This window comes from Triturus cristatus, chromosome 5_1 (genome assembly GCF_964204655.1).
Source record: "Triturus cristatus chromosome 5_1, aTriCri1.1, whole genome shotgun sequence".
In the NCBI taxonomy this organism is placed as follows: Eukaryota; Metazoa; Chordata; class Amphibia; order Caudata; family Salamandridae; genus Triturus; species Triturus cristatus.
This window is the reverse complement of record NC_140587.1, coordinates 644,957,755-644,979,462: the sequence shown is the minus strand read 5'-3', so window position 1 is coordinate 644,979,462 and position 21,708 is coordinate 644,957,755. Positions and strand designations below refer to the sequence as shown.

General features: G+C 45.8%; 1 protein-coding gene across 1 annotated transcript in view; it reads right to left on the bottom strand.

Moving 5' to 3' along the window:
* Window positions 1-21,708, bottom strand: part of SDR16C5 (short chain dehydrogenase/reductase family 16C member 5) — a 177,636-nt gene that overhangs the window by 3,324 nt on the left and 152,604 nt on the right. The window contains exons 5-6 of the mRNA XM_085605588.1: window positions 20,719-20,863; window positions 6,647-6,772 (exon numbers count right to left, since the gene is read on the bottom strand). Of these exons, the coding sequence (XP_085461714.1) occupies window positions 6,647-6,772; window positions 20,719-20,863 (271 nt within the window). The remainder of the gene's footprint in view (window positions 1-6,646; window positions 6,773-20,718; window positions 20,864-21,708) is intronic.

Genomic DNA, 21,708 nt, shown 5'->3' with positions numbered 1-21,708 from the left:
CACCACTTCGAGAGGTATGTTGGGATATTGGAGGGCCACCCAAGGACGTGGGGCATCAGGCGCAGGGTTGCCTTTTAGGATCAGATCATCTTACCCTCTCTTGGTCGGGGGGACCTTCTGGATTTGAGCTGCAGACCTCCAGGTCGGCTGGAGGTCTGAGGCAGGTCAGGGGGTCACAGGATCTCGGTTCAGGATTGCCGGGGAGACCTCCTCGTGGTCTTTGCCCAATCGAGCTCAGGCCGTGGACAGCGGGTGCAGAGTGGTGCGGATTTGCGGTGTCAGGCTGGGGCCAGAGGTTGGGGATGAACAAATCCAGTGTTCACGGGAGACACAGTCTTTGTGGTTGAAGGCAGGCAGGTCCTCTGGGGTTTTAGAGGTTGCTGGCCGCAGGACACACCGGGATTTCGCAGGAGCAGGTTTGAGGTGGAGACAGGCCCGTAGGACCAGGGCCAAGTCAGTGGGCGTCTTCCTCTTGTTAGCTTCGGCACAGCTGTTCAGTCCTTCTTTTCTTGTTGCAGGTTCTGGTCTGAGGAAGCAAGGTTCAGGAGTGTCCCTAAATACTAGATTTAGAGGCATTAAAGGTAGGTAAAAGGTTGGGACCAATTGGTCCCTTCCCTGGGGTGGGTACACCCCGTATTATGCCATATGCATTTCCCTGGTTGGCTGTGTCCCCCCATCTGCAAGATGGTGGGGACAGAGTTGTGCTTCACCTCGCCTCCCCCACCCGAGGGGCAAAGGTGGGCACACCTCTCTTCCTCACTTGTTTTTCCCGCTTTTTCTACAAGGACAGGCCCCTTCCTTACATGATAAATATTTGTGTTCTCTATGGACGAAATACCAAGAGCTATGTTTACTTTGCTAGATGTTTTCAATATATGTTGTCCCCGCTACACTTTCAGATGAAAACACACTTCATGCATCTTCACAGGACGCAATACTGAATCTGAATCTAGCAGTCATGACAGGAGAAAGCAGAAATAATAAGCGCTGGCAAAGCCAATAGGTCTTGCATATGTGAGAGCTACTGGATTTGTCAATGTTTTGTTTAGCCATTCGATACAGCGGCACTGCCGCTGTGCAGCATGCCTGAAAATAAAATAAAACAAAGTAAAATAACCTGTTCAGTGCATTTGACAACTTTTTTATGTTTACTTTCAGCAATGCTGCACTATGGTATGGCAAGCTAAAACACATTGACAAAGCCAATAGCTCCGCATAGATGTGACCTCCTGGCTTTGGCAATGCTTTTGACCACGTATTCTGAACACCTTTTTGCCCCTGACAGGCACTGAGAGCAAACCTTGCTCCTGAGGCGGAAAGGAGGGAGAAAAAGCTTGTGAATTTTTTAAAAATTGGAAACTGTATTGTCGTTTTTAACCTACTTGCTCCCTTCCTTCTGGGCATTCCCCTTGATACCAGCTGTGGCAGCTCTTCGTGCAGCGGACCTTAGCGCTGCCGAGGCTTGAGCATACACCCGCCGCCATTCCCCACTGGCCCACAGGACACGCCCACGGCCGCGAGGCCATGCCCCTTTCTCTTCGCAGGTTACTTAAGACGTGCTGATTGCTAGCGCACGGCAGAGGAAACCTTGCTCCTGAGGCGGAAAGCTGGGAGAAAAAGCTTGTGAATTTTTTAAAAATTGGAAACTGTATTGTCGTTTTTAACCTACTTGCTCCCTTCCTTCTGGGCATTCCCCTTGATACCAGCTGTGGCAGCTCTTCGTGCAGTGGACCTTAGCGCTGCCGAGGCTTGAGCATACACCCGCCGCCATTCCCCACTGGCCCACAGGACACGCCCGTGAGGCCACGCCCTTTTTTCCCTATAATTATGTGCATACCTCGTACGCGCAGCGGACGAGCGCAGCGGGCGCGCCTAAGGCAAGCCCGTCTGCGCCCGTCCGCGGCCGACTGGGGCAAGGGGCACATCACTATGCACGTTTCTTAACATATACTACTGAACAACTGTGCTCCCTCAACAAAGATTGGCCTCTCAACTCTGTAACATTGTCTCACGTCCAAGATCTTGGCATTGCCTCGCCCAAATCTGATACGCTCGTCCCCCCCCCTCTCCCCACTGCCGCCCTCCTTATGAACACGAGGTCAGCTGTCAAGCACCAGACCGAAATATTTGATCTCTTAGATTCTAACTCTCCAGACCTACTGTTTTTAACTGAAACATGGTACCGGCCTGACTCCTTGCCGAGCGCCTTGACGGCCCTTCCGCCCCACTACTCTATGCTCCGTGCAGATCGACTGGAGGAGAGAGCGGGTGGCGGGGTAGCTTTGATTGCCCGCAATAGACTTCATTTTCAGCCACTCGCTTCGCCCACGATACCAGCAGCTGATTGCCTCGTAGTACGCTCTACCTCTTAAGATCCCAATCACCTGTGTATTAACATACCGGCCACCCCAGCCATCCCCCGGCTTTCTCTCTGCCTTCCAGGACTTACTGGCCACCCTAGCAGTCAATAGCGCCTCTGTCCTCGTTCTGGGAGATTTTAATTTCTGGCCCACTGACCCCGCCGAGGATACCATATCCCAAAATTTTACTCAACTGCTTCTCAGTCTCAATTTCACTCAGCACGTTCATGGTCCTACCCACACCCGGGGCCACATCCTCGATCAGATATGGACACTAAACATCCCGACTTCCGCTCCAACTATCTCGCCCTGTCCATGGTCCGACCACTCCGTGCTCGCTTTCTCCCTGGATCTGAGCCATAAAATAACACCTTCCTTCCCCAATAACATCTGGGCAAGGAATTGGAATCGAGTCGACATTCCATCCTTGTGCAACTCGCTAACTGCCACCTGCCCGGATTTATCGGGCTCGACTCCATACTTTCAGACTACCATCCTAGATCGCTGGCTTGCCAAAGCCTGCGACCTACTGGCCCCTCTGAAGCGGATCACCATCAACCGCACCCACAATGCCAATAAGTGGTTCAGTCCTGGCCTTAAAGCCAAGAAACTGGAGGTACGGCAGGCTGAACGAGCTTGGAGAAGAGCATACTGCCCGACCCGGAGGCTACACTATGCTACTACACTTAGCAAATATAAACAAGCCATCTTGGCAGCCAAGACAGAATATTTTTCGGGGCGTATTCTAGCTGCAGAAAGCCAGCCACGCGAGATTTTTGCCACCGTCCACGAGCTGGCATCATCGGACAGAACTCTGCCCAAGATCCCCCCCTCTCAGGCCCTATGTGACTCGCTTAACGAGTTTTTCATCGAAAAAATAGTTTGCATTAAAGCCAACATTCCCTCCCCTTCGCCTACTTTCACCCCCCCCCCCCAACCACCTGGTAATAATTTGTCCCTCACCTCTATTCCCGCACTGACTAGAGAAACTCTGTCTCCCCTACTTAGGCATGTCAAGTCGGGCTCTCCAGCTGACATCTGTCCGGCACGCAATCTCCGTCAGATTTTTGCTGAGTGCCCATCCCCTGTCCTCACTCTCCTGAATGATTGTCTCACTTATGGCCTTGTCCCTGCCCCCTTCAAGACTGCCATAATCCTCCCCATTTTAAAAAAACCCGGAGCGGACCCTGCTTCCCCGGCAAACTACCGCCCTATATTCCTTCTCCCTTATTTGGGAAAGGTAGCTGAGTCCCATGTCACCCAGGCGCTTAGCTCCTTCATAGAGGACAGTAACTACCTTGCACCCTGCCAGGCGGGCTTTCGCCCCCGCCACTCCACTGAGAAGGGGATCATTTTGGTCATGGACCAACTCAGGGAGGGGCTTGATACCAACACCCCACAGGCCCTTGTCCTCCTGGATCTGTCCGCCGCTTTTGACACGGTGGACCATTCCATCCTCTTGTCCCGTGTCAGGGCGGCGGGCATAGGGGGACAGGTGCTGGCCTGGATTGGCTCCTTCCTGGCAGACCGCACCCAGGCTGTCCATCTGGCCGAATTCTCTGCCCCGCCTCGTAGAGTGCATTACGGTGTCCCTCAGGGCTCCTCTCTTTCCCCCCTTTTATTTAACCTTTACATTTTCCCCCTTATTTTTGCACTGCAACAAATGGAGGTCACAGTCTACAACTATGCCGATGACCTCCAACTTATTTTTAATTCCTCCTCCCCCTCATTAGGTATCACTAGCTTCCAGTCCGTCATGCTGTTTATCCGGGATTGGATGAATGCGAACCACCTCAAACTCAACCCGGATAAAACAGAGCTGGTACTGACTGGCGGCAGCGGTAACCCTTGGTCTCCCTTATTTTGGCCCCCCTCTCTTGGTCTACCTCCCACCCCTTCTCATTCAGTTAAGACCCTTGGTATTACACTCAATTATTATTTGACTCTTCATTCCCATATTAGCTCTGTTGTTTCTTCTTGTTTCTTCTCCTTGCGTATCATTAGGAAAGTATCCCGGTTTTTCTCTCTCTCTGCACTCAAATTGATTGTAATGGCCATGGTCTTATCTAAGATCGATTACGGAAACATTTATAATGGTGCCTATGCACTTCAACGCCTTCAACTGGTGCAGACCCAGGCAGCCCACCTGGTACATGGCCTATCCAAATCTCACCACTCCTCTCCCCTCCTCACTGCCCTTCATTGGCTTCCCATCAAACAACGGGCCCTTTTCAAACTTGGTTGCCTTACTTTTCAAGCTCGGGCGGGTACAGCTCCTGCTTTTATCAACTCTGCTATCACCAATTACTGCCCCTCTAGAGACCTACGCTCATCCACTAAATCCCTACTTGTCATTCCCCGTTTCAAGAAACAAAGATCGGGAGGCCAGAAATTCTCGGTCCTCGCGCCCACTTTCTGGAACACCCTTCCGCTCACCATCCGACTCTCCCCCTCCTATATGGAGTTCCGCAAGGCCCTTAAGACTCTATTGTTCCAGCAAGCTTTTAGTCCCTAGCCCCCCGGGCCCTTCCCCGGCCAGGAATCCCTCCAGCGCCAAGAAACTGCATAGTGAACGTGCGCTCTATAAATTTTTAAAAATTCAAATTCAAATGAGAGCAAGCCGCACTGCCTTCAGCCACAATTCAATTGCGCCCATTTATAAACCTCTGGATGTGACCCACTTGAAATTATACACTAAACAAGAGTAATATACCGCCAGGCAAAAAAAGTAACACTATCCTGGAAAAAGCAAACACTCTCAGGGAATGCAAGATTAATTAAAGCATGTGAAATATAAACAGGAAGACATGTATTACCTTAACGTTTCCTACACTCATTGCTTTGAAAACGGTCAGTGTTTTTGCATGAGAAGTTAAGAACATGAACACAGGGCCCGAAAGAGACCGGTTTCAATGCCAGTTTTAAAATATGACCGGTTCTGAGACTTAGAAGAACCTGGCCTACTTGAAGCCTAGTGACGTGCCTGCAGTCTCTGTCAAATTCAACCTGGCGTCTATGAAACAATAAACCCCATTGCTCCACCAACTTGCAACCAGAACTGATAACTCGGTGGGTTAATGCATTCACACAAGATCGTCGCCATAGTGACATGTGATAAAGGGCTGTGTACCCGTTACATTCCATACCAAGCAGCATCATAACAGATATTCTGTGCTAACTGTGAAAGTCAAAGAATATTAATATAATTGTTCGGAGCAGGTTCGTAACAGATTTAACTCCACAGCAAACTTGAGCATTTGCCCTTCAGACATGCATGTTTGGTCTTGGTATATTTTTGTCTGGTAAGATACTTTGTGTGAATTACTATATGCCACACTTGTCTCGCTTACAGGCTGGTAACAAATGTCTTTAAATGTATATCGAAACAAAATATTAAGGACACCCATAAAGACCAATTAATCAGTACTTGATCCATGCTCCAGCGAATGGACAACAGGACGACCACACATGAAGCGGAAGTTATGTTTGCTTTTGCTGGCCAATGAGGAGAAAGGAACTGAGAGTGTCAAAGAGGCCAACCAATGGTAAATTATGGGTGGGCTAAAAGCCCCTATTTAGAAGAGTTGGATTTTTTTTAAATACACAAGATAGTCGCTATAGCGATCGCACATGCAGGCTCGACCTAATAAAAAGGGATCGAGCTGAATGTACAAAACCATATACATTAAAACCCATCAGAAAACAAAGAGAAGACTGAATGAGCCTGTGCCTGGTTCAGTGCGTACAGTGAAAGAATTGTTGTCGTCTGCGAAGTTATAGACTATACCAATGTGTGAAGCAAACAAATGTGGTGAAATCTTTAAAACTGAGACAGTTTCGCGGCTTAATTTCGTAGTAACCGTAACTTTGCGATCTTTCTTAGGAGCTTCGACACATGGAACAATACATTAGTCTGATAGCACCAGGGCTCTGGTCAGCATATGTTATGGAACATAATACTAGGCTAATTGGGAGCTAGACTTTTCTACACTTCCAATGAAAAATCTGTGTTAAAAGCAAGAATATTGAAATACAGATAAATATCAAGCGCAAAGGCATAGCTGAGAAAAAAAATGTAATGAAACTTCCTGGTACATCAGTCAGCCACGGCTCAGTACATGAAAACAAGGAATTGCCAAATGTTGCATGTGAGCATTTGTGAACGCATAGAAGACCTGAAAGTGTCATGACGCTTGGGCACTTCGTCAGGGGTAGTAGCGCTATATAAATACAATTACAACAACCACACAATATTGTTTGCCAGCACAAGACATCCTTTTACTTACTTTCGGAGACCAAATACGAAGTACAGAGCGCGAGGCATGATGAGATAGGCCTGCTCTTTTAAGATCGCATCCATTATCTTCTTAGCAGCGTAATCAGGCTCCAGAATAGGCAGCAGTCGTGGCCACCTGAAATGCAGAAAACAAAATATGTCCAAATAAGGAAACGTCTTAGCATCAGCATTCAGAAAATGTGCATACTGGTACAGGGGTGCAAGTCAGTGGCTTCTAGGTGGCCACCATATTCATCTTCGCTTTCCAGAAAACATTGGGCACGATTCACAAAGGTAAACCTTTGTGTACGTATTTGCTATTCACGAAGGTTCGTAAAGATACTACTAGTAAAATACCTTTGTGAATAGCAAACAATTGTAAACATACATGAAAGTGGAAGTTTATAGTAGGGGTTTGAGCATTTGTTCCTCGTTCCAAAAGGTAGACAAATTCAGTCAATAGGATAACTCCTTTATATAAAGAAGAACGATTGTCCTGTGTTGTGTTGTTTTTTAAATGAAGTTACTTTATTGGTATCAACATCTTTGTAGTTCCATAGGACATATTTTTTGCTCCTCTGAGAGCGTAACAGCCGACATGTGTTTCGCCCTTCGTGGTCAATCAGACCAGGGCTTTCTCAAGGCTAGTAGGATAATTCACGAGTCATTAAAGAAATGGTTAAGAGTATAGTCCAACGATCTTCAAGGTAAATGTAAAGGCAGCTGAAATTATTAGCTGCATCAAGTCGTCCCGGGGTAATCCCACTTGTCAAACGAACCGGCAGAATATCGGAATACTGCATCATGAATTCAGTGTCAACACTTATACAGCATTATAATTATAATAGTACATGGAATATGAAAACTTCCCAACTTCCCCCGTGCTGTTCATACTCTACTGCAAATACATCAGGACGGAGTGCATTTGTCCTCCAGAGAAGCAATTGGTCAAGTCAACAGTCCCAGTGTCTGCAGCCTACATACCTACCCTTTCCAATCTTTGGTATATGCCGGTGGTTTGACTGGCTTCCAGAATAATCACTCCTCTTCTTAGTCGTCCCCCTGATCCCACATCGCTCTCTCGCACATTTCTCCTTCCCCTATTCCCCCGATTCCGCACACGTGCTTGCTGTATCACGCAATTCAGTTAGCATCAACGCCCATGCAGCCAAGTCGTACCCCCATCGGGCGTCCCTCCCTACATGTTTCATCCTGATACCACCCAGAAAGATCTGCAAACAATTCAGCAATAGTGGTAGACGGGCGTACTGGAATGGGTCTCACCTGAAATGGTAAAGTACTGCATGTGCTCAGAATAGATATGAAAGTCGGCTGCAAACTATTATAAGTATTATTGCAATCAAATGTCCAACTTCTCATTAACTGCAATTACTTCAGACAAACGTGACAAGTTTTCTTTTTTTTTTCCACTTAACTGCTTTGCAGACCACTGCACTACTGTTATCAGATGCAACAATAAAGGATTCACTGCCCTGAATATTATTCATTTATAAAATTGGTCAAAATAAATAAGCTACTTAGCTTCAGTTGTACTCTTTCTGGGGGCTACTCTAACCACAGATTCCTCACCTTTAGAATATTTCTCAGGCGCAAGACTGGATCCGGAAGTTTTGGATGACAGTGTTTCAGCTTGCCACCAAGTGACACTGTGCGTCTATGACATGTTGGCTTTGTTCCACCCAAACAGTGACAAAGCAGAGCCTCAGATAGGTGCCACTCTTGTCAGCAGATATCAGTTTCTTGCTTGTCTCTTTCTGCGCCCTTTGAGGTGGAGCACAAAACAATTGTAGGCCCACTGTGTAGATCTCTAATTTGGGAACTTTTAAGATGCCAAAAAGAGAGTACTCCACTGAACCACTCCAGTGAAGGGTGCTATCAAAGGCATCTTCCGATAGATACTTCTGACCACAGATTCCTTACTTTTAGAATAGATACCAAAGCAGCATCTCCCAAGGTAGCGGGGCTGTTCAGTGGACTTAGACCAAAATGTCCTGCAGAAGTGAAAAAGCAAAATGCCCCTCTGGTTGGCCTTAGCTGTCAAGGCAGTAGTGCTTCATGAACGTGTGCACTCATGCCCATATCGCGGCCTGGCAGATGTCAAGAACAGGCATTCCACGTGTCATTGCAGTGGTGCCAGCCTTTGGTTCTGGGAGAATGGGTCCTCAGACCATTCTGACTCTTCTTTTTAGCCAATGAGAATGCAAATGACTATCCACCATGACCACGTTTTTTGTGCAGCGCCTTACCTTTCTTTGCCCCGGAAAATTCCCCCAAAACTGTCCGCTTGATGGTCTTTTGTACAATTGAATTAAAAGTTGAAAGCTCTTTGTGGTCTAGCTAATAGTCTCTCCTCCTTTTTCCAGGAGTCCGGCAGGAACCTTGGGAGGGTTTTGGATTATCCAATGTGAAAAGGCGTCACACCTTTCAACAAGAAGTTTGCCCTGTCCTCAGCACCAGCTTGTCTGGGAAAAAATGGTGGTGTAGGGCAATTGCACTGAGAGAGCCTGAAGTTCACTCACATCAAGAGCTGAATTGATCACAACGAGGAAGACAGTTTTTAGTGACAGAACATGCAATGAGCAGCAGTGCATCAACTTGAAGTGCGTACACATGAGAAATGTCAGAACTGAATTAAGGTCCCACTGTGGCATCACACACTGTTTGTGAGGGAACCTGTGTGTTCAGCTTTTAATAAACTACATGAGAACGGGTGATTTAAACAAGGACAGTTGGTCCAGTAAATTCAGAAAAGCTGAAGTGCTCATACATAACATTAAATAGGTGCCCAACTCAAGGGATAAAAGACATAAAAAATATATCCAACAGCTTTGCTTGCTAAGGGTTTGTCCTATGGACTCCACGCCAGGTCAAACATTTGTCCCAGAGCCTACTGTAAGCAGACTTTGTGGCAAGGTGCCCGGCAGCCAGGATGACATCCCAATTTCATTTGGCAAATCACACTTTGTCAACTGACGCCACTCAGTCTCCACGCTTGGCGGTGTAGATTATGCAAGTTTGGGTGGAGAACCCTGCCCTGCTTCGGCAACAGACTATCCTCCCACAGTGGTAACCTGACCAGAGGCCAGTTGCACATGGTTGGACGTTCCGGTTACCACACACTCCTGGCCCAATCTGGGACCACTAGGATGACAAGTTCTGTTTTTCCTGATTTTCTTCAGAACTCTGATCAGTAGAGGCAGAGCCGGGAAAGGTAAACAGGAATCCAGTGTTCCACCCCAGTTGAAATGCATCTCCTAGGGGCGGATCTTCGCAGGAAGTACAATGCATTTAAGTTTGGACAATGTGCATCTTCAGTGGTAGTGAAAAGATCAAGCCAGACACCCTGTGCGACCTCTAGGTGCTTCTGCCATTCGTGATCTGCCACATACCTCTGGCTGAGATTGTGCACCCCAGCATTCAGTGATCCCAAAAGGTGAGTCACAATCAGGGAGATGCTGTGACTTCTGAGTCAGGTGCAACTCGCTGGGGGTTGGAATTGATTTAACTCTGGGTCAGACACCAGAATAGGCAGCTTATCTCCCTCCCATGTCAGCCATGTCAAGTCCATAGTCTATTAAAGTGGGACCAGCGTAGGTCTTGAGTCTGTAATGGAAGTCAGCAGCGGAGTCAGAGTGGAACAGGGGATGGGATCCAGAGGCTCAGACAGTACAGAAGACTACCAGCGGTAACCCAACTGGAGGCCCCTGTAGCATGCCCTGAAGTTCCAAACACCTCCAAAGTAACATAGGTTCCAGAGCTGCCCTACTCTGCCTTGCTTGCTGCAGTAGATGGCAGTGGTGTTGTCTCTGAAAATGTACCAGCTCTCCCCGCTTGATGGATGATTGGCCTGCAACTTCAACAGATGTATATCAAGACGGTTTTCCACTGGAGACCAGAGTCCTCTGATATCTACCTCTCCCAGATGACCTCTTCAACCCAGAAGTGACAGATCCATCACAACCGTCTGCTTTAGGTGGGGGAAGGGGGAGTCTGCCACTGATCGCTGTGGTCGAGAAGCCATCACTACAAACCTCGTCTCCTTCAGAACATGGATGAGATCCTACAGGTTTCCTTGGTGCTGTACCAACTGAGACTGCCAATCCCACTGCAGAGCCTACATATGCAAAGTGGACAAGAAGTATGCAACAGACCACAGAGCCTCAGAACTATACAATTCAAGAAGTTCTTTCCTTTTATTGTCATTAAGAAAAACACCTTTTCTTCCTACAAACTGAACCATCTAGAGCCCATGTAACTGTACGGATGTGACAGGCTTGAGACCACTCTCAAATTTTCACCCTTCAAACTCAATGATACCCACAGAAGTGTTCACCTTCGAGAACTTAGCTCTAAGGGACCCTTAGAAATTATTCAGGGTTTATCCCATATAACATTAGCCTTGAGAAGAAACTATCTCTAATATTTCTAAAAGAAAAAAAAAAGACATACCTGTGGATAATAGTGGGGGCATTGTATTCAGGACATCAAGTTGTACTAATAACAGATCTATTGACAGTTGGACACCCATGAACACTATCAAAAACTGCCTAAGAGTCACTTGCTGAAATACAAAAATATAGCTTAGATTTGACTTCTACGGCTAAAGACTATGGCTTATTGAATACAAATACATTTATTTTTCTAAATGAGAAGGCCCCAAGGACAGACATCTTATACCCTCCCAAAAGTATACAAAGATGGAAGACAAATCTTGTCAAGCTGTAGATTGGTCTCGGTCCATGAACCTCCGGTTAGGTATATTCAATTCATCCTCAAAGAACTTGACCCTCTCAGCAAGGCATTTGTCAGGGACAGCTCACCTTTAAGAGCCATGATTGCGTCTTTACTTGCTGAGGAGAACTCAGAGGCTTTGGCTGCAATGGAATTTGAAACGTATATCAACATCCCTCAAGCTGAAGGGACAGAGGTGATCAATTAAATCTTAGACAGAAGATCATCACTAATACGGACCCCTACCTCTTTTAGAATATCCCTTCAGGAGATTGCTCTGGCTATACACTACTTTTAGTTTAAAGGTCATTACAGCAAATGTGAATTATAGGGAGCAATATTTGCCCCCAAGTTTGAGAATCTCTTCATTGACAATTTCGAAACTCGATATGATTTTTCCAATAATAACCCTTACAAGGAAGAGGTTTGTTGTTGGACGATATACATTGATGAGGTCTTCATGATCTGGACTCACCCGAGTGCAACCACTGTTAGATTTGTGACCTGATTTGACATTCCCATACACAAGTGACCATAACAATTTCTCTTATTGTGACCATACAGTTAAATGCACTGACAGCATCCTTTGCACCACAGCTTTCACAAAGAGACTGGAAGGAATATTTCACTCCACCATCAAAGTAACCACCCAAGAACCCCAAAAGGCGTACTCTTTTTTTGTACAGCTTCTGAGGATCCATTGCAACTATAAATTCAAAGAAGAATAGTTTCCCGAGGCTAGGGTCTTAAAAGAGTGACTACATACATGAGGGTATCGCTGCACACTTGTCAAAAGAGCCACATAAAATAGAATGTCACACATGTATGGGTGACAGTTTTTTGCTCCACATGAACAAGATTGTAAATATCCAAAAGATTGGAATGTATTCAGAGCAGGTAACTATACATTGGACCTATCTATGTTAACCTTTAAAAGAAGGCATAACATCAAGGGGCATCTTTTACACTCTGGGATTACACTAATATGACAGACAACCCCATAATTACATGTTGGGGGTTGCCAGCCATACCGAGCCACTATAAATGTGGCTCTTGAGTGGCATTCACACACAAAAAAAATATTCAACCACAAACATGTGACGCAAGATCTGAAATCTTTCAAAACTGTAATTCCAGGTGGGAAACAGCCACTACAACGCAGCCGTTTCCACGCATACATTTAACCACGCATGCTTTACAACGCCTGCGTGGTTACCACGAATAGCCTTTACCATGCATTCCTTTACTACGAGATACGCAGTAAAGGAATGCGTGTTAAAGTCTAAAATTAAAAAAGGGGGTTTGGGGGGGTCTCACACCGCTCCAAAAAAAGTGTGCGTGGTAATGGCATTCGCGTTGTAACGCATACTTGGAAAAGGCATGTGTTGCAACGGAATGCGTTGTAACATCATACAATCATTCCAGTTTTGTATTGTGCTTATCTGGTGCCCATCTGACAAAATCTCCATGGGTTAAACTACCCAAAGATCCAAACCAAATATTGGCCAACAGAGAAGTAAGATTGACAGTAAGGCTGCAAACCCTATTGGTAGCATACTGTATGGAGAAAGGTCATGAGGATGACAAAAGAGGCAGATCATTAAAGTGATAACCAAGGCACCAAGAGGAGAAGACCTACAGAATACCCCTACATCACCAGGAATACAAATAGATATAATGGTGCAGATCAAATGAAAAATGTCTCAGTTTTATGGGGGACTGGAACTCAATTATCAGAACCACCTGTGCTGTCCTGGTATTCCTTGCATTAAAAGACTTGGACCTGAACTAATGTGTCACTTGACAGACTACAACTCAACTAATGAGTCACTATAAAATCCTGTCTAAATTACTAGAACTGTACTACATTATATCTTGTAGATAATATCCTTCTATTGCTTTGCGCCCAACAAATGTCTTGCCTTCTGCACTTCAATATATTAAACTAAATCTAGTTTTTATGACTGCACTTTTGCTCAAAAATCGTCTTTTTCTTTACCACTTGGGCACTCTGCCTGCACCAACAACACCTTTGAAAAAAGGAAACACCTCCTGCACATGTCACTGTTTCTCCAACTCCAAACAGTGAGAGTTTGCAATGCTAGGCACTGACTGCTATGAACTTCCATGGCAATCCTCAGCGTATGAGTGACTTTTTGGAGCCCCAGCCTGTAATTCTAAGTGAGACCTTGTGTAAGAAAGTATATACTGTTCCCAAATAGGTACAGTGTGCAGAGTCCACAGTCCCCAGAGGTTTGGCAGAGGCTAAAGTTAGATATAACCTTACTTTCTAAAGTGGTAGCTTGGTCGAGCAGTAAGGCAGTATCAGAGGAGAGTGTAAAGCATTTGTTGTACACACTCAGTCAGCAAATGGTCTCACACACTCAAGAACTGAACTCTAGGCCAATGGTTTTTGAATAAAATATATATATAGTTTTATTTTAGAACCAACAATAGGTATCAAAATATACTTTCTCAGAATGAGATGCTTTAGATAAATACTTTTCAATAGGCAATAGACTTTTGAATCTAACAGTTACAGTGGTTGCAATAGGCAACACAGTTTCAAACACAATAATACATTGAGCTCAATGGGAATTTCTAGTTAAATGCAATTAGTTACTTTAAGGATTACTTTTCTAACCACAGGACTGGATCATGGATTAATTCCTGGGACATTTCTTGTAAACAATTGAGCAAAAGCGTTTTGGTTACAGTTGTGAGTTTTAAACAATATTTTTGTATTTTAAAAGTTGACACTGAGAAACTTTTTCACATAGAATCACCAATGTTATCCTATGGGAGGAAATTCACTTAGCAGGTAAGTGGGGCTATGGCTACTTTTTCTAACTCAGTGGTGGATCCTGGATCCAGCACTGGTGCATCACCTGTAAACTGTTGAAAGAATGTGTTTTGGTTATAAAGGCGATTTTTAATGAATATTTGTAAGTTTGTAAAATCAACACTTAGAAACTTTTTCAGCAAAAACCAGGCAATGTTATCCTATGGAAGGAAATTCAAATTATAGGTAAAGTATGTTCTCGTTACTTTTGTAATCCAGTGCTGGGCTCCTAGGTTCAGCACTGGAACATCTATCTAAAACAGGTAAGCAATTAAGTTTTCACAGTTGGTGCGCTTTTTAAAGAATATTTGTAGTTTGCAAACATCGACAGAAGAAATTTCACAGAAAAATAGTCAATGGAAGAAAATTGGGTTAGCGGTAAGTATGGTTTTAATTACTTCTCAGGGTCAGTGTTGGGCACCAAGATCCAGCACTGGGATCTCTCCTGAAGAAGGTGAGTGTTTGTTACTCGGTTGATTTTAGGTGAATATTTTAAAGTTTAGCAACTCCACACTTAGAAGAATTTCCAAGTGAAACCAGTCAATGTTACCCAATGGAAGAAAAGAGAGTTATCGGTTTTTGGGAAAGTACTCGACTGGCAAAGTTAAGGTACTGGGCATAGACTCAGGGGTCTCCCAGGGTCAGGTAAGTACAGTTGTTACACCCTTAGCGGCACAGGGGCAGCCGGGTGCAGAGTGAGTTAGGCCCAATGTTATCCTATGGGAGGTAGGGGGCCCTTGGTTGGTGGCTACTGGCTAGCAGGCCACGCGGCTGTGGGAGCTGGGCTCCTGGTCACTTGCTCAGGGCAAATGGGGAAGTAGATTAGAGTAGAGATTGCACTGCCAGGGGCACTCGGGCGGCTGAGTGCAGGGTGCTTTTGAGCCGTCGGGCGCTCAATGGATTGCAATGGAGAAGCTCAAGAACGAACAAAGTCTGCAAGCTCGGGGACGAAGATTCTTCAGGTGCGACCACCACTTCGAGAGTTAAGTTGGGTAGTTGGAGGATAGGTAGGCACCCAGGAGTTGGGCACAGGGGGCCGCAGGGCACAGGGGTGCATTTTGGTGTCAGGAAATCTTACCCTCTGCTGGTTGCGGTTGGAGTGGTCCCTGGTTCTGAGGCTGCAGGCGTCGTCAGGAGCGTCGAGGTGGGTCCTTGGGTGCTGGATTCGGGGTCACAGTCGCCGGGGGGACGTCCTCGTGGTCTTTGTTCACTCCAGCACAGGCCAGGCTTGGCGGGTGCAGAGTGTGCAGGGTTCGCGGTTCCTGGCTGATGCCAGGGGTCAGTTACTTGCTTTGAGCAGTACCACTGCTCGTGGGAGTCCCAGGTAGTCAGAGTCACAAGGCAGTCAGGTCCTACGGGGTTTTTGAGGTTGCTGACCACTGGAGATACTGGGGTCTAGCAGGAGCAGGTTCGAGGGTCGACAGGTCGGTAGGGCTGGGGCCAAGTCAGTTTGTGTCGCCCTCTTCTTAGCAGCTGCAAGGCAGGTCTTCTTGTTTCTTGATCTTCTTGCTGGTTTCGGATCGGGATCTGAGGAAGGAAGGTTCAGGGTGCCCCTAGATACTCACTTTAGGGGCGTTACAGGTAGGTAAAGGGCAGTGACCAGTGGGTCCCCTCCCTGGGGTGGGTATACCCCCTATCCTGCCACTCTTCTGTGGGAGGGGAGCAGTAGCCTAGTCCTGATTGAGCAGGGCTTCCCATCTTCAAGATGGCAAGAGCCTGGAGATGTGCTTCACCTCGCCTCCCCCACCTGAGGGGTGGGGTTGGCAGAGGCTGGCACACCCCCTTTACTTCTTTGTGGTTTCCGGACAGTCTTCCCGCCAGAGTAGGGGTCAGAACCGGTAGGGACCAGTTGCTGAGTACAGCAAGTGGCCTGGAGAAGCTCACAAAAGGCGGCTTGCCTTTGAAGCTTCCCCTGCCCATCCTGGGGGAGGAGACCTAGCACCTCGCCCAGGATGTGCATTGTTGTAGGCCCAGGAGAGCAGATGGCTCTCTACCCAGGAGTCCAGCAACATGTCTGCTGTGTGGCAGCCTAGGCAGCCCCTCAGACAAGACGTGGATTGTAGGTTAGGTTCAGGGGGCATCTCTAAGATGCCCTCTGTCGTGCATTGTACATTAAATCACACACAAGCATCAGTGCGGGTTTAATGTGCTGAGAAGTTTGATACCAAACTTCTCAGTCTTCAGTGTTGCCATCATGGTGCTGTGGAGTTTGTGTTGACGATCTCCCAGCACCATATACTCTTAGATGGCAGCACTGCACTTACAGTGCCCAGGAATGGACCTGGGTACTGTAGGGGCACAGGGCTCATGCACCTGTACCCACACCACTGGCATAGGGCACCCAGCTAGAGGGGTGGCTGATGTATGCCTGGGCAGTGTGTGTGTGTGGTGGGCATGGCACACAGGGATGTGTGCCATGTCGACTCTCTGTTTTGTTATGCACCCAGACACTCAGCCTGCAAGGGCAGTGTGTGTGTGTGTCAGGGTACAGGGCCTCTAAGGGTGGCACAGTAAGTGCTGCAGCCCTTAGGGGCCTCTTCTGGTCACAAGGCCCTGGGTACTTAGTGTACCATTTACCAGGGGCTGACATGTGGCCAGAGATGCCAATTGGGTTTAGGTTTCAACACAGTTTTAAGTAAGGAACATAGGCCCTGGGTACCTGATTGGCAGGAGCCCAGGGCACACTCAGTCAAAGTACATCAGCAATTCAGCAAAAAGTGGGGGCATACCATGCAATAAAGATGGCACGTTCTCACACCTTGCAAGCCATGGACTTGTTTTAAACTTTCTGTGCCAATTATTCTAACTAAGATGGCCGCCGAGTAGGAGCTACTCTCGGGAGCTCCCGGGTTGGGGATCTCCAAATCGGTAGTTATCCACTTATCTATCCAACCATCCACCCCCAAACCTACCTACATCTAACGCCACTTGATTCTGAATCTATTATTTCTACGTGGCTTACCTGCTTGAACGGCCTCCTGGGCTCCGACGTCCCCCATCTAGACTGCCTCACTACCCTTCAGCAGCATTGAGCCTTCCAACTCGGATGATCGGCGACTCCATCACCCCCAGGCTGATTGAAACTGATGTTCTTGCGCCATCGAACATACTTGCGGGACTGTTCTTTCCCAGAGGTGTGCGTGCGTCGCCCTGCCTTCCTCCTCTGCAACGAAGACGCCATATGGTCCTAGAGTGGTGACGCGTGGGGCCCCCCTGGTGGGGCCACTCGAGCTGCCGCCAGAGCTCTGTGGCCGGATTCCTCCACAACGCCAACGCATGGAGCGCTGCCACAATAGTAACATCGTAGCTTGATGGAAGGCGCGGTTTCAAGTAGAATCACTGCCGCATTCCCGTCGGACGAAGAAACCCAAAGTTTCAAAATGGCCGATGACAAGAGACTTCAATTAACCAGCTCAAAAGGTACAGAATAAACAATCGGATTGCCCTCCTGAGCGCCTGGTTTTTACCGGCCTTATTTTCCGACAAGGCAAGATAACTTTTGTTGCCATGATCAGTGTTTTCTTTAGCCTTGCTGCGATCGTTTACTAAAGTCGCCTGACCCTAAGATGGCGGCCGAAGTGTACGGAATGCGCTCTAACTTACCTTTGATGAGCTACGCTGTAAAGATTTGCAAATTGAATCAATTATCTAATCTGATTCCACCTACACAACGATATTCCCCAGGGCGGGGACTGGCCCTAATATGGCGCCCATGATCTAGCTATCGGCATATCCCTCAGTAATATAGCCTACAGTGGCCGCTGCAACGCTGAGCTCATTTCAACCATTCCTATGACACCAAGCTGGGGTGCAATCTGCCAATACAGTCAGCCGGTTACCAGCTTCTCCTGCAATGTATCTTATTAAGGAGGTCTTCAAAGATGGCCGACAGATGATGAGCTCTGGCCGGGAGACCCCTGGCTTGGGATTGCCTTTTAGGCTTAAATCCCCTGGAAGCTACACTCCTTCTTGGACCCCTACTTACACCTGGGGTTAGACTCTACTGCGGTTCTCATCTCTCCAACTCCCGCGTTTGAATTTGACATTTTCAGAGTAACCTGGATCATTATCTTGACCACGGAGACCGAGCAATATGGCCGATGCCCGGTGGAGCAGCCATACAGCTATAGAGGAGATCGGTCCTGGTTCACCCCCTCGACCGTCACCTACCCAGCTGGACATTGGGCACAGTTCTCCCAGTCTCCTCGCTGTGTCTCCTTCCTCCCCCGCCCTCCCACGAATTACCGTAACATTGTTTTTTACTATGTTTTTCTATGCTCTTGTAACGGATGTAATGTGTAACATGCAGCTCTTTGATCCTCATGTAAAGCGCTCTGATACCTCCGGGATCCAGCCAGTGCTATATAAAACTCTTCAAATAAATAAATAAACAAATTATTAAGCTATTTATTGTATCTATTTAAAAAAAAATATTTTTTTTACAGTGCTGACTACAGGCAAAAATCTTGTCATACCATGTGAGTAAAGCTACACAGTATGCATAGGCGTTTTTCACATAGCACTGTTATTTCCTACCATTTGCAGTATAAATTATATATTTTTTCAAATGTTATTTAGTCAGTCCTTTACTACAAGCACAGTAATGGGCTATGAACAAGTTTCTGTTATCCTCCAAAATATCCTTTCATTGGTTTCAATGATCTAAATACCGTTCTCTTTTATGATTTTTGTCAGACAGTTTGTGTGGTTCCCTAATTAGCTTTGTCTTGCTGATGATTTTGGGAATAATCTAAAACAACAAAATGTGATCACCCTAACGAGTAGACTATGTGTTCTTTCACTTTTAAGAGCCTACTCAGTGCATCTACTTTGTCTCAGAACAACATTTCAGACTCAAAAATTTGTTGTAGTATATGGCATTTTCGCCATTATTTTTTACTCTGTAAATACTGAGGGCACTACGCACCTTCATCGGAGTAATCTGATTTACAAAGAATCTGTAACATTTTTTATTGGTTAGCTTTGGCGTTAACAACATTGACTGTAATGGCAATTGAATTGCCAGTAATTTCAAATGTAGAATGAAGCAAGTTCTTAGGGAACTATATACTGTTTTCATATACACGGGCCCAGTATCAAAGAGACAATCTGAATTGCAAATGATCTGGATTTCTTGTAGCGGTGGTTACTGCAGCCATGTTTTTAGGCCTTCTGAGAAGACTGATAAAATAGGTCTGTCTTTTAATACCATATGCAATTGTCCGGAGCACCGACCTTCAGAGGAGCACAGGAGAAGAAGTTTGCAGCAATCTCCCTCGTACCTTTCCAAAAAAAAATAAAGTGTTCATCTTTTTTATGAAGTCTGTATTTCTCCTGTCCCCTTCCATTACCCCAGTACACTGACATTTGAAGATACCGCATGGAAGAGGGCGCTGTATTGTGTCTTGCGCACCTTGATTCGTGAGCAAAGCTTCAGCTCTGCCGAGAACGTTCCAAGGTTTTGGTGAAACTGGGATTGTAAAAATCATTAAAACAAAATTCATTCTAACTCAGCAATAAAATAAGGCAAACCTAAAGAAGTTATTTTTCGAGGCCACTATGAATGGTGAAAAAGTGAACCTTAACTAAATTAAAACAAGCACTGGCAATACCAATAGGTCAGGCTTATGAAAGCACCAACAAGCCTGACCTAAAAATCCATGTAGTTAATGACTGCCCTCCTCCCATCTGTGCTGTTGCCCGATAAAAACACCATAAATTATCTAGTTATCGAAGACATTTTAATAGTATTGCAATGACATGTGTGACCCCTGAAAGTTCAACCTCAAGCAATTGGTTAAGTGAACAAAAAATGAACAAAGCAGTGTAGAGGGCAAGCACTTTATAGAAGCACACAATTTCTGCCCAATCAAAACATGTACTCCTGATCCTAACGTGAGTGGAGTCAATGGCCCTCTTTCCAGTGATGCACGCATAACGTTTTGGCGACAGCTGTGCTACCAAGCCAGACCATAATTATATAAGTACAAATGCTTCCCCTGTTACAAATGCAAAACAGACACACTACATAACATAAGCAAGGTGAGGCACAGCATAAACAAGCTACACACCAAAGGAAAATGTCAGTTTGAATTATGCCCTTTCTTAAAGCCAGTTTGCAATATCCTCTACACATCTTTAAAGGGTCATGTGGGACTGCACAGATTTAACATTCAAGTGGAAGTTCTGCACTCAAAGGTGGGATGAGCATGAAACTTCAAAGTTCTGACATCCGTAACTTGTGCATTTTTTTAGAAAACAAAAACCTAAATATGTATTTTATGATAAAAACACAAGCGAAATATTGGAGAAAGAAAACAAAGAAAGAAAAAATCTGCCATAAAGTGTTGTATAAAAACTACATTTCCATCACCATATACGGCCACACTACTTTTCATTTCCACTACCAAAAGAAAACAAAAACACATTTCTGAATGCACATGCAACATAAAAGGACACTGGTAGGTTCTTAGTCAATACGAACTTACTTGGAAGTGCATCCATCAAACATCCCCGTGTTTATGAAGTATGGGCAAACAATTGTGGTTTTTACTCCGCTCTTCCCAAGAGCTAGCATTTCCAGAGCGATGGACTCCGCAAAACCAACGGCTGCAAATTTACTTGCGCAGTAATCTGCAAAGAAATACAAACTTTGTAGCAAATGCACTGACTTTGGGGGCAAAAAGTATAACGAGCGTCACAGAATGACATCCTTTTAATTTTAAATCCAGCATGCATTATTTATATTTAATACATATGTGGCAAAACAAGCCCTAGAGTACCCTAACCTGGCCAGATGTTTAAATTAGGTTACACATATTTATATTGGGTTTAGGGTTGGTAGCGCAGCCTGACATGACCTGAAACTATGTAAGGACAGACGCCTGTGTCAGGAAATTTGGAACAATAAACGGCTTCGGAGGGGGGGAGGGGTGGAGTGTGGTATATATATATATATATATATATATATATATATATATATATATATATATATATATATATATATATATATATATATATATATTTTACCTACTGGCGGTCGCCAGTAGGTAGTTATAGTTAGGACCACGTTTCCATAGGAAATCCGCAACATTCTATTTTGAATAACTTTGGCGCCGGTTGACGAATCCTCGCGAATTTTTCAAAATAGGTGGGGCGCTACGCTCCGCTCCTACCATGAAAGTCTCGGGGGGATTCGTCAAGCGGGGGCTGAGATAAAAGGGGGGTCCCAAAACGCGTTTTTCCCATGCATTTTTCCATAGGACCTTTAGACACAGCTACAGCCCGAACGGCTGAACAGAATTACTTGAAATTTGGCAGAGAGGTAGTCCTCAGGTCAAGGAAGTGCCTTTTGTAGGTTTGGTGTAAATCTGTTCAGTAGATTCTGAGAAAATAGCCTTTAAATCAATATATATATCTGAGCCAGCTTACGGTGCGCTTACGGTGCGCTTACCGTACGTGTACGGTGGCGTGCGCAA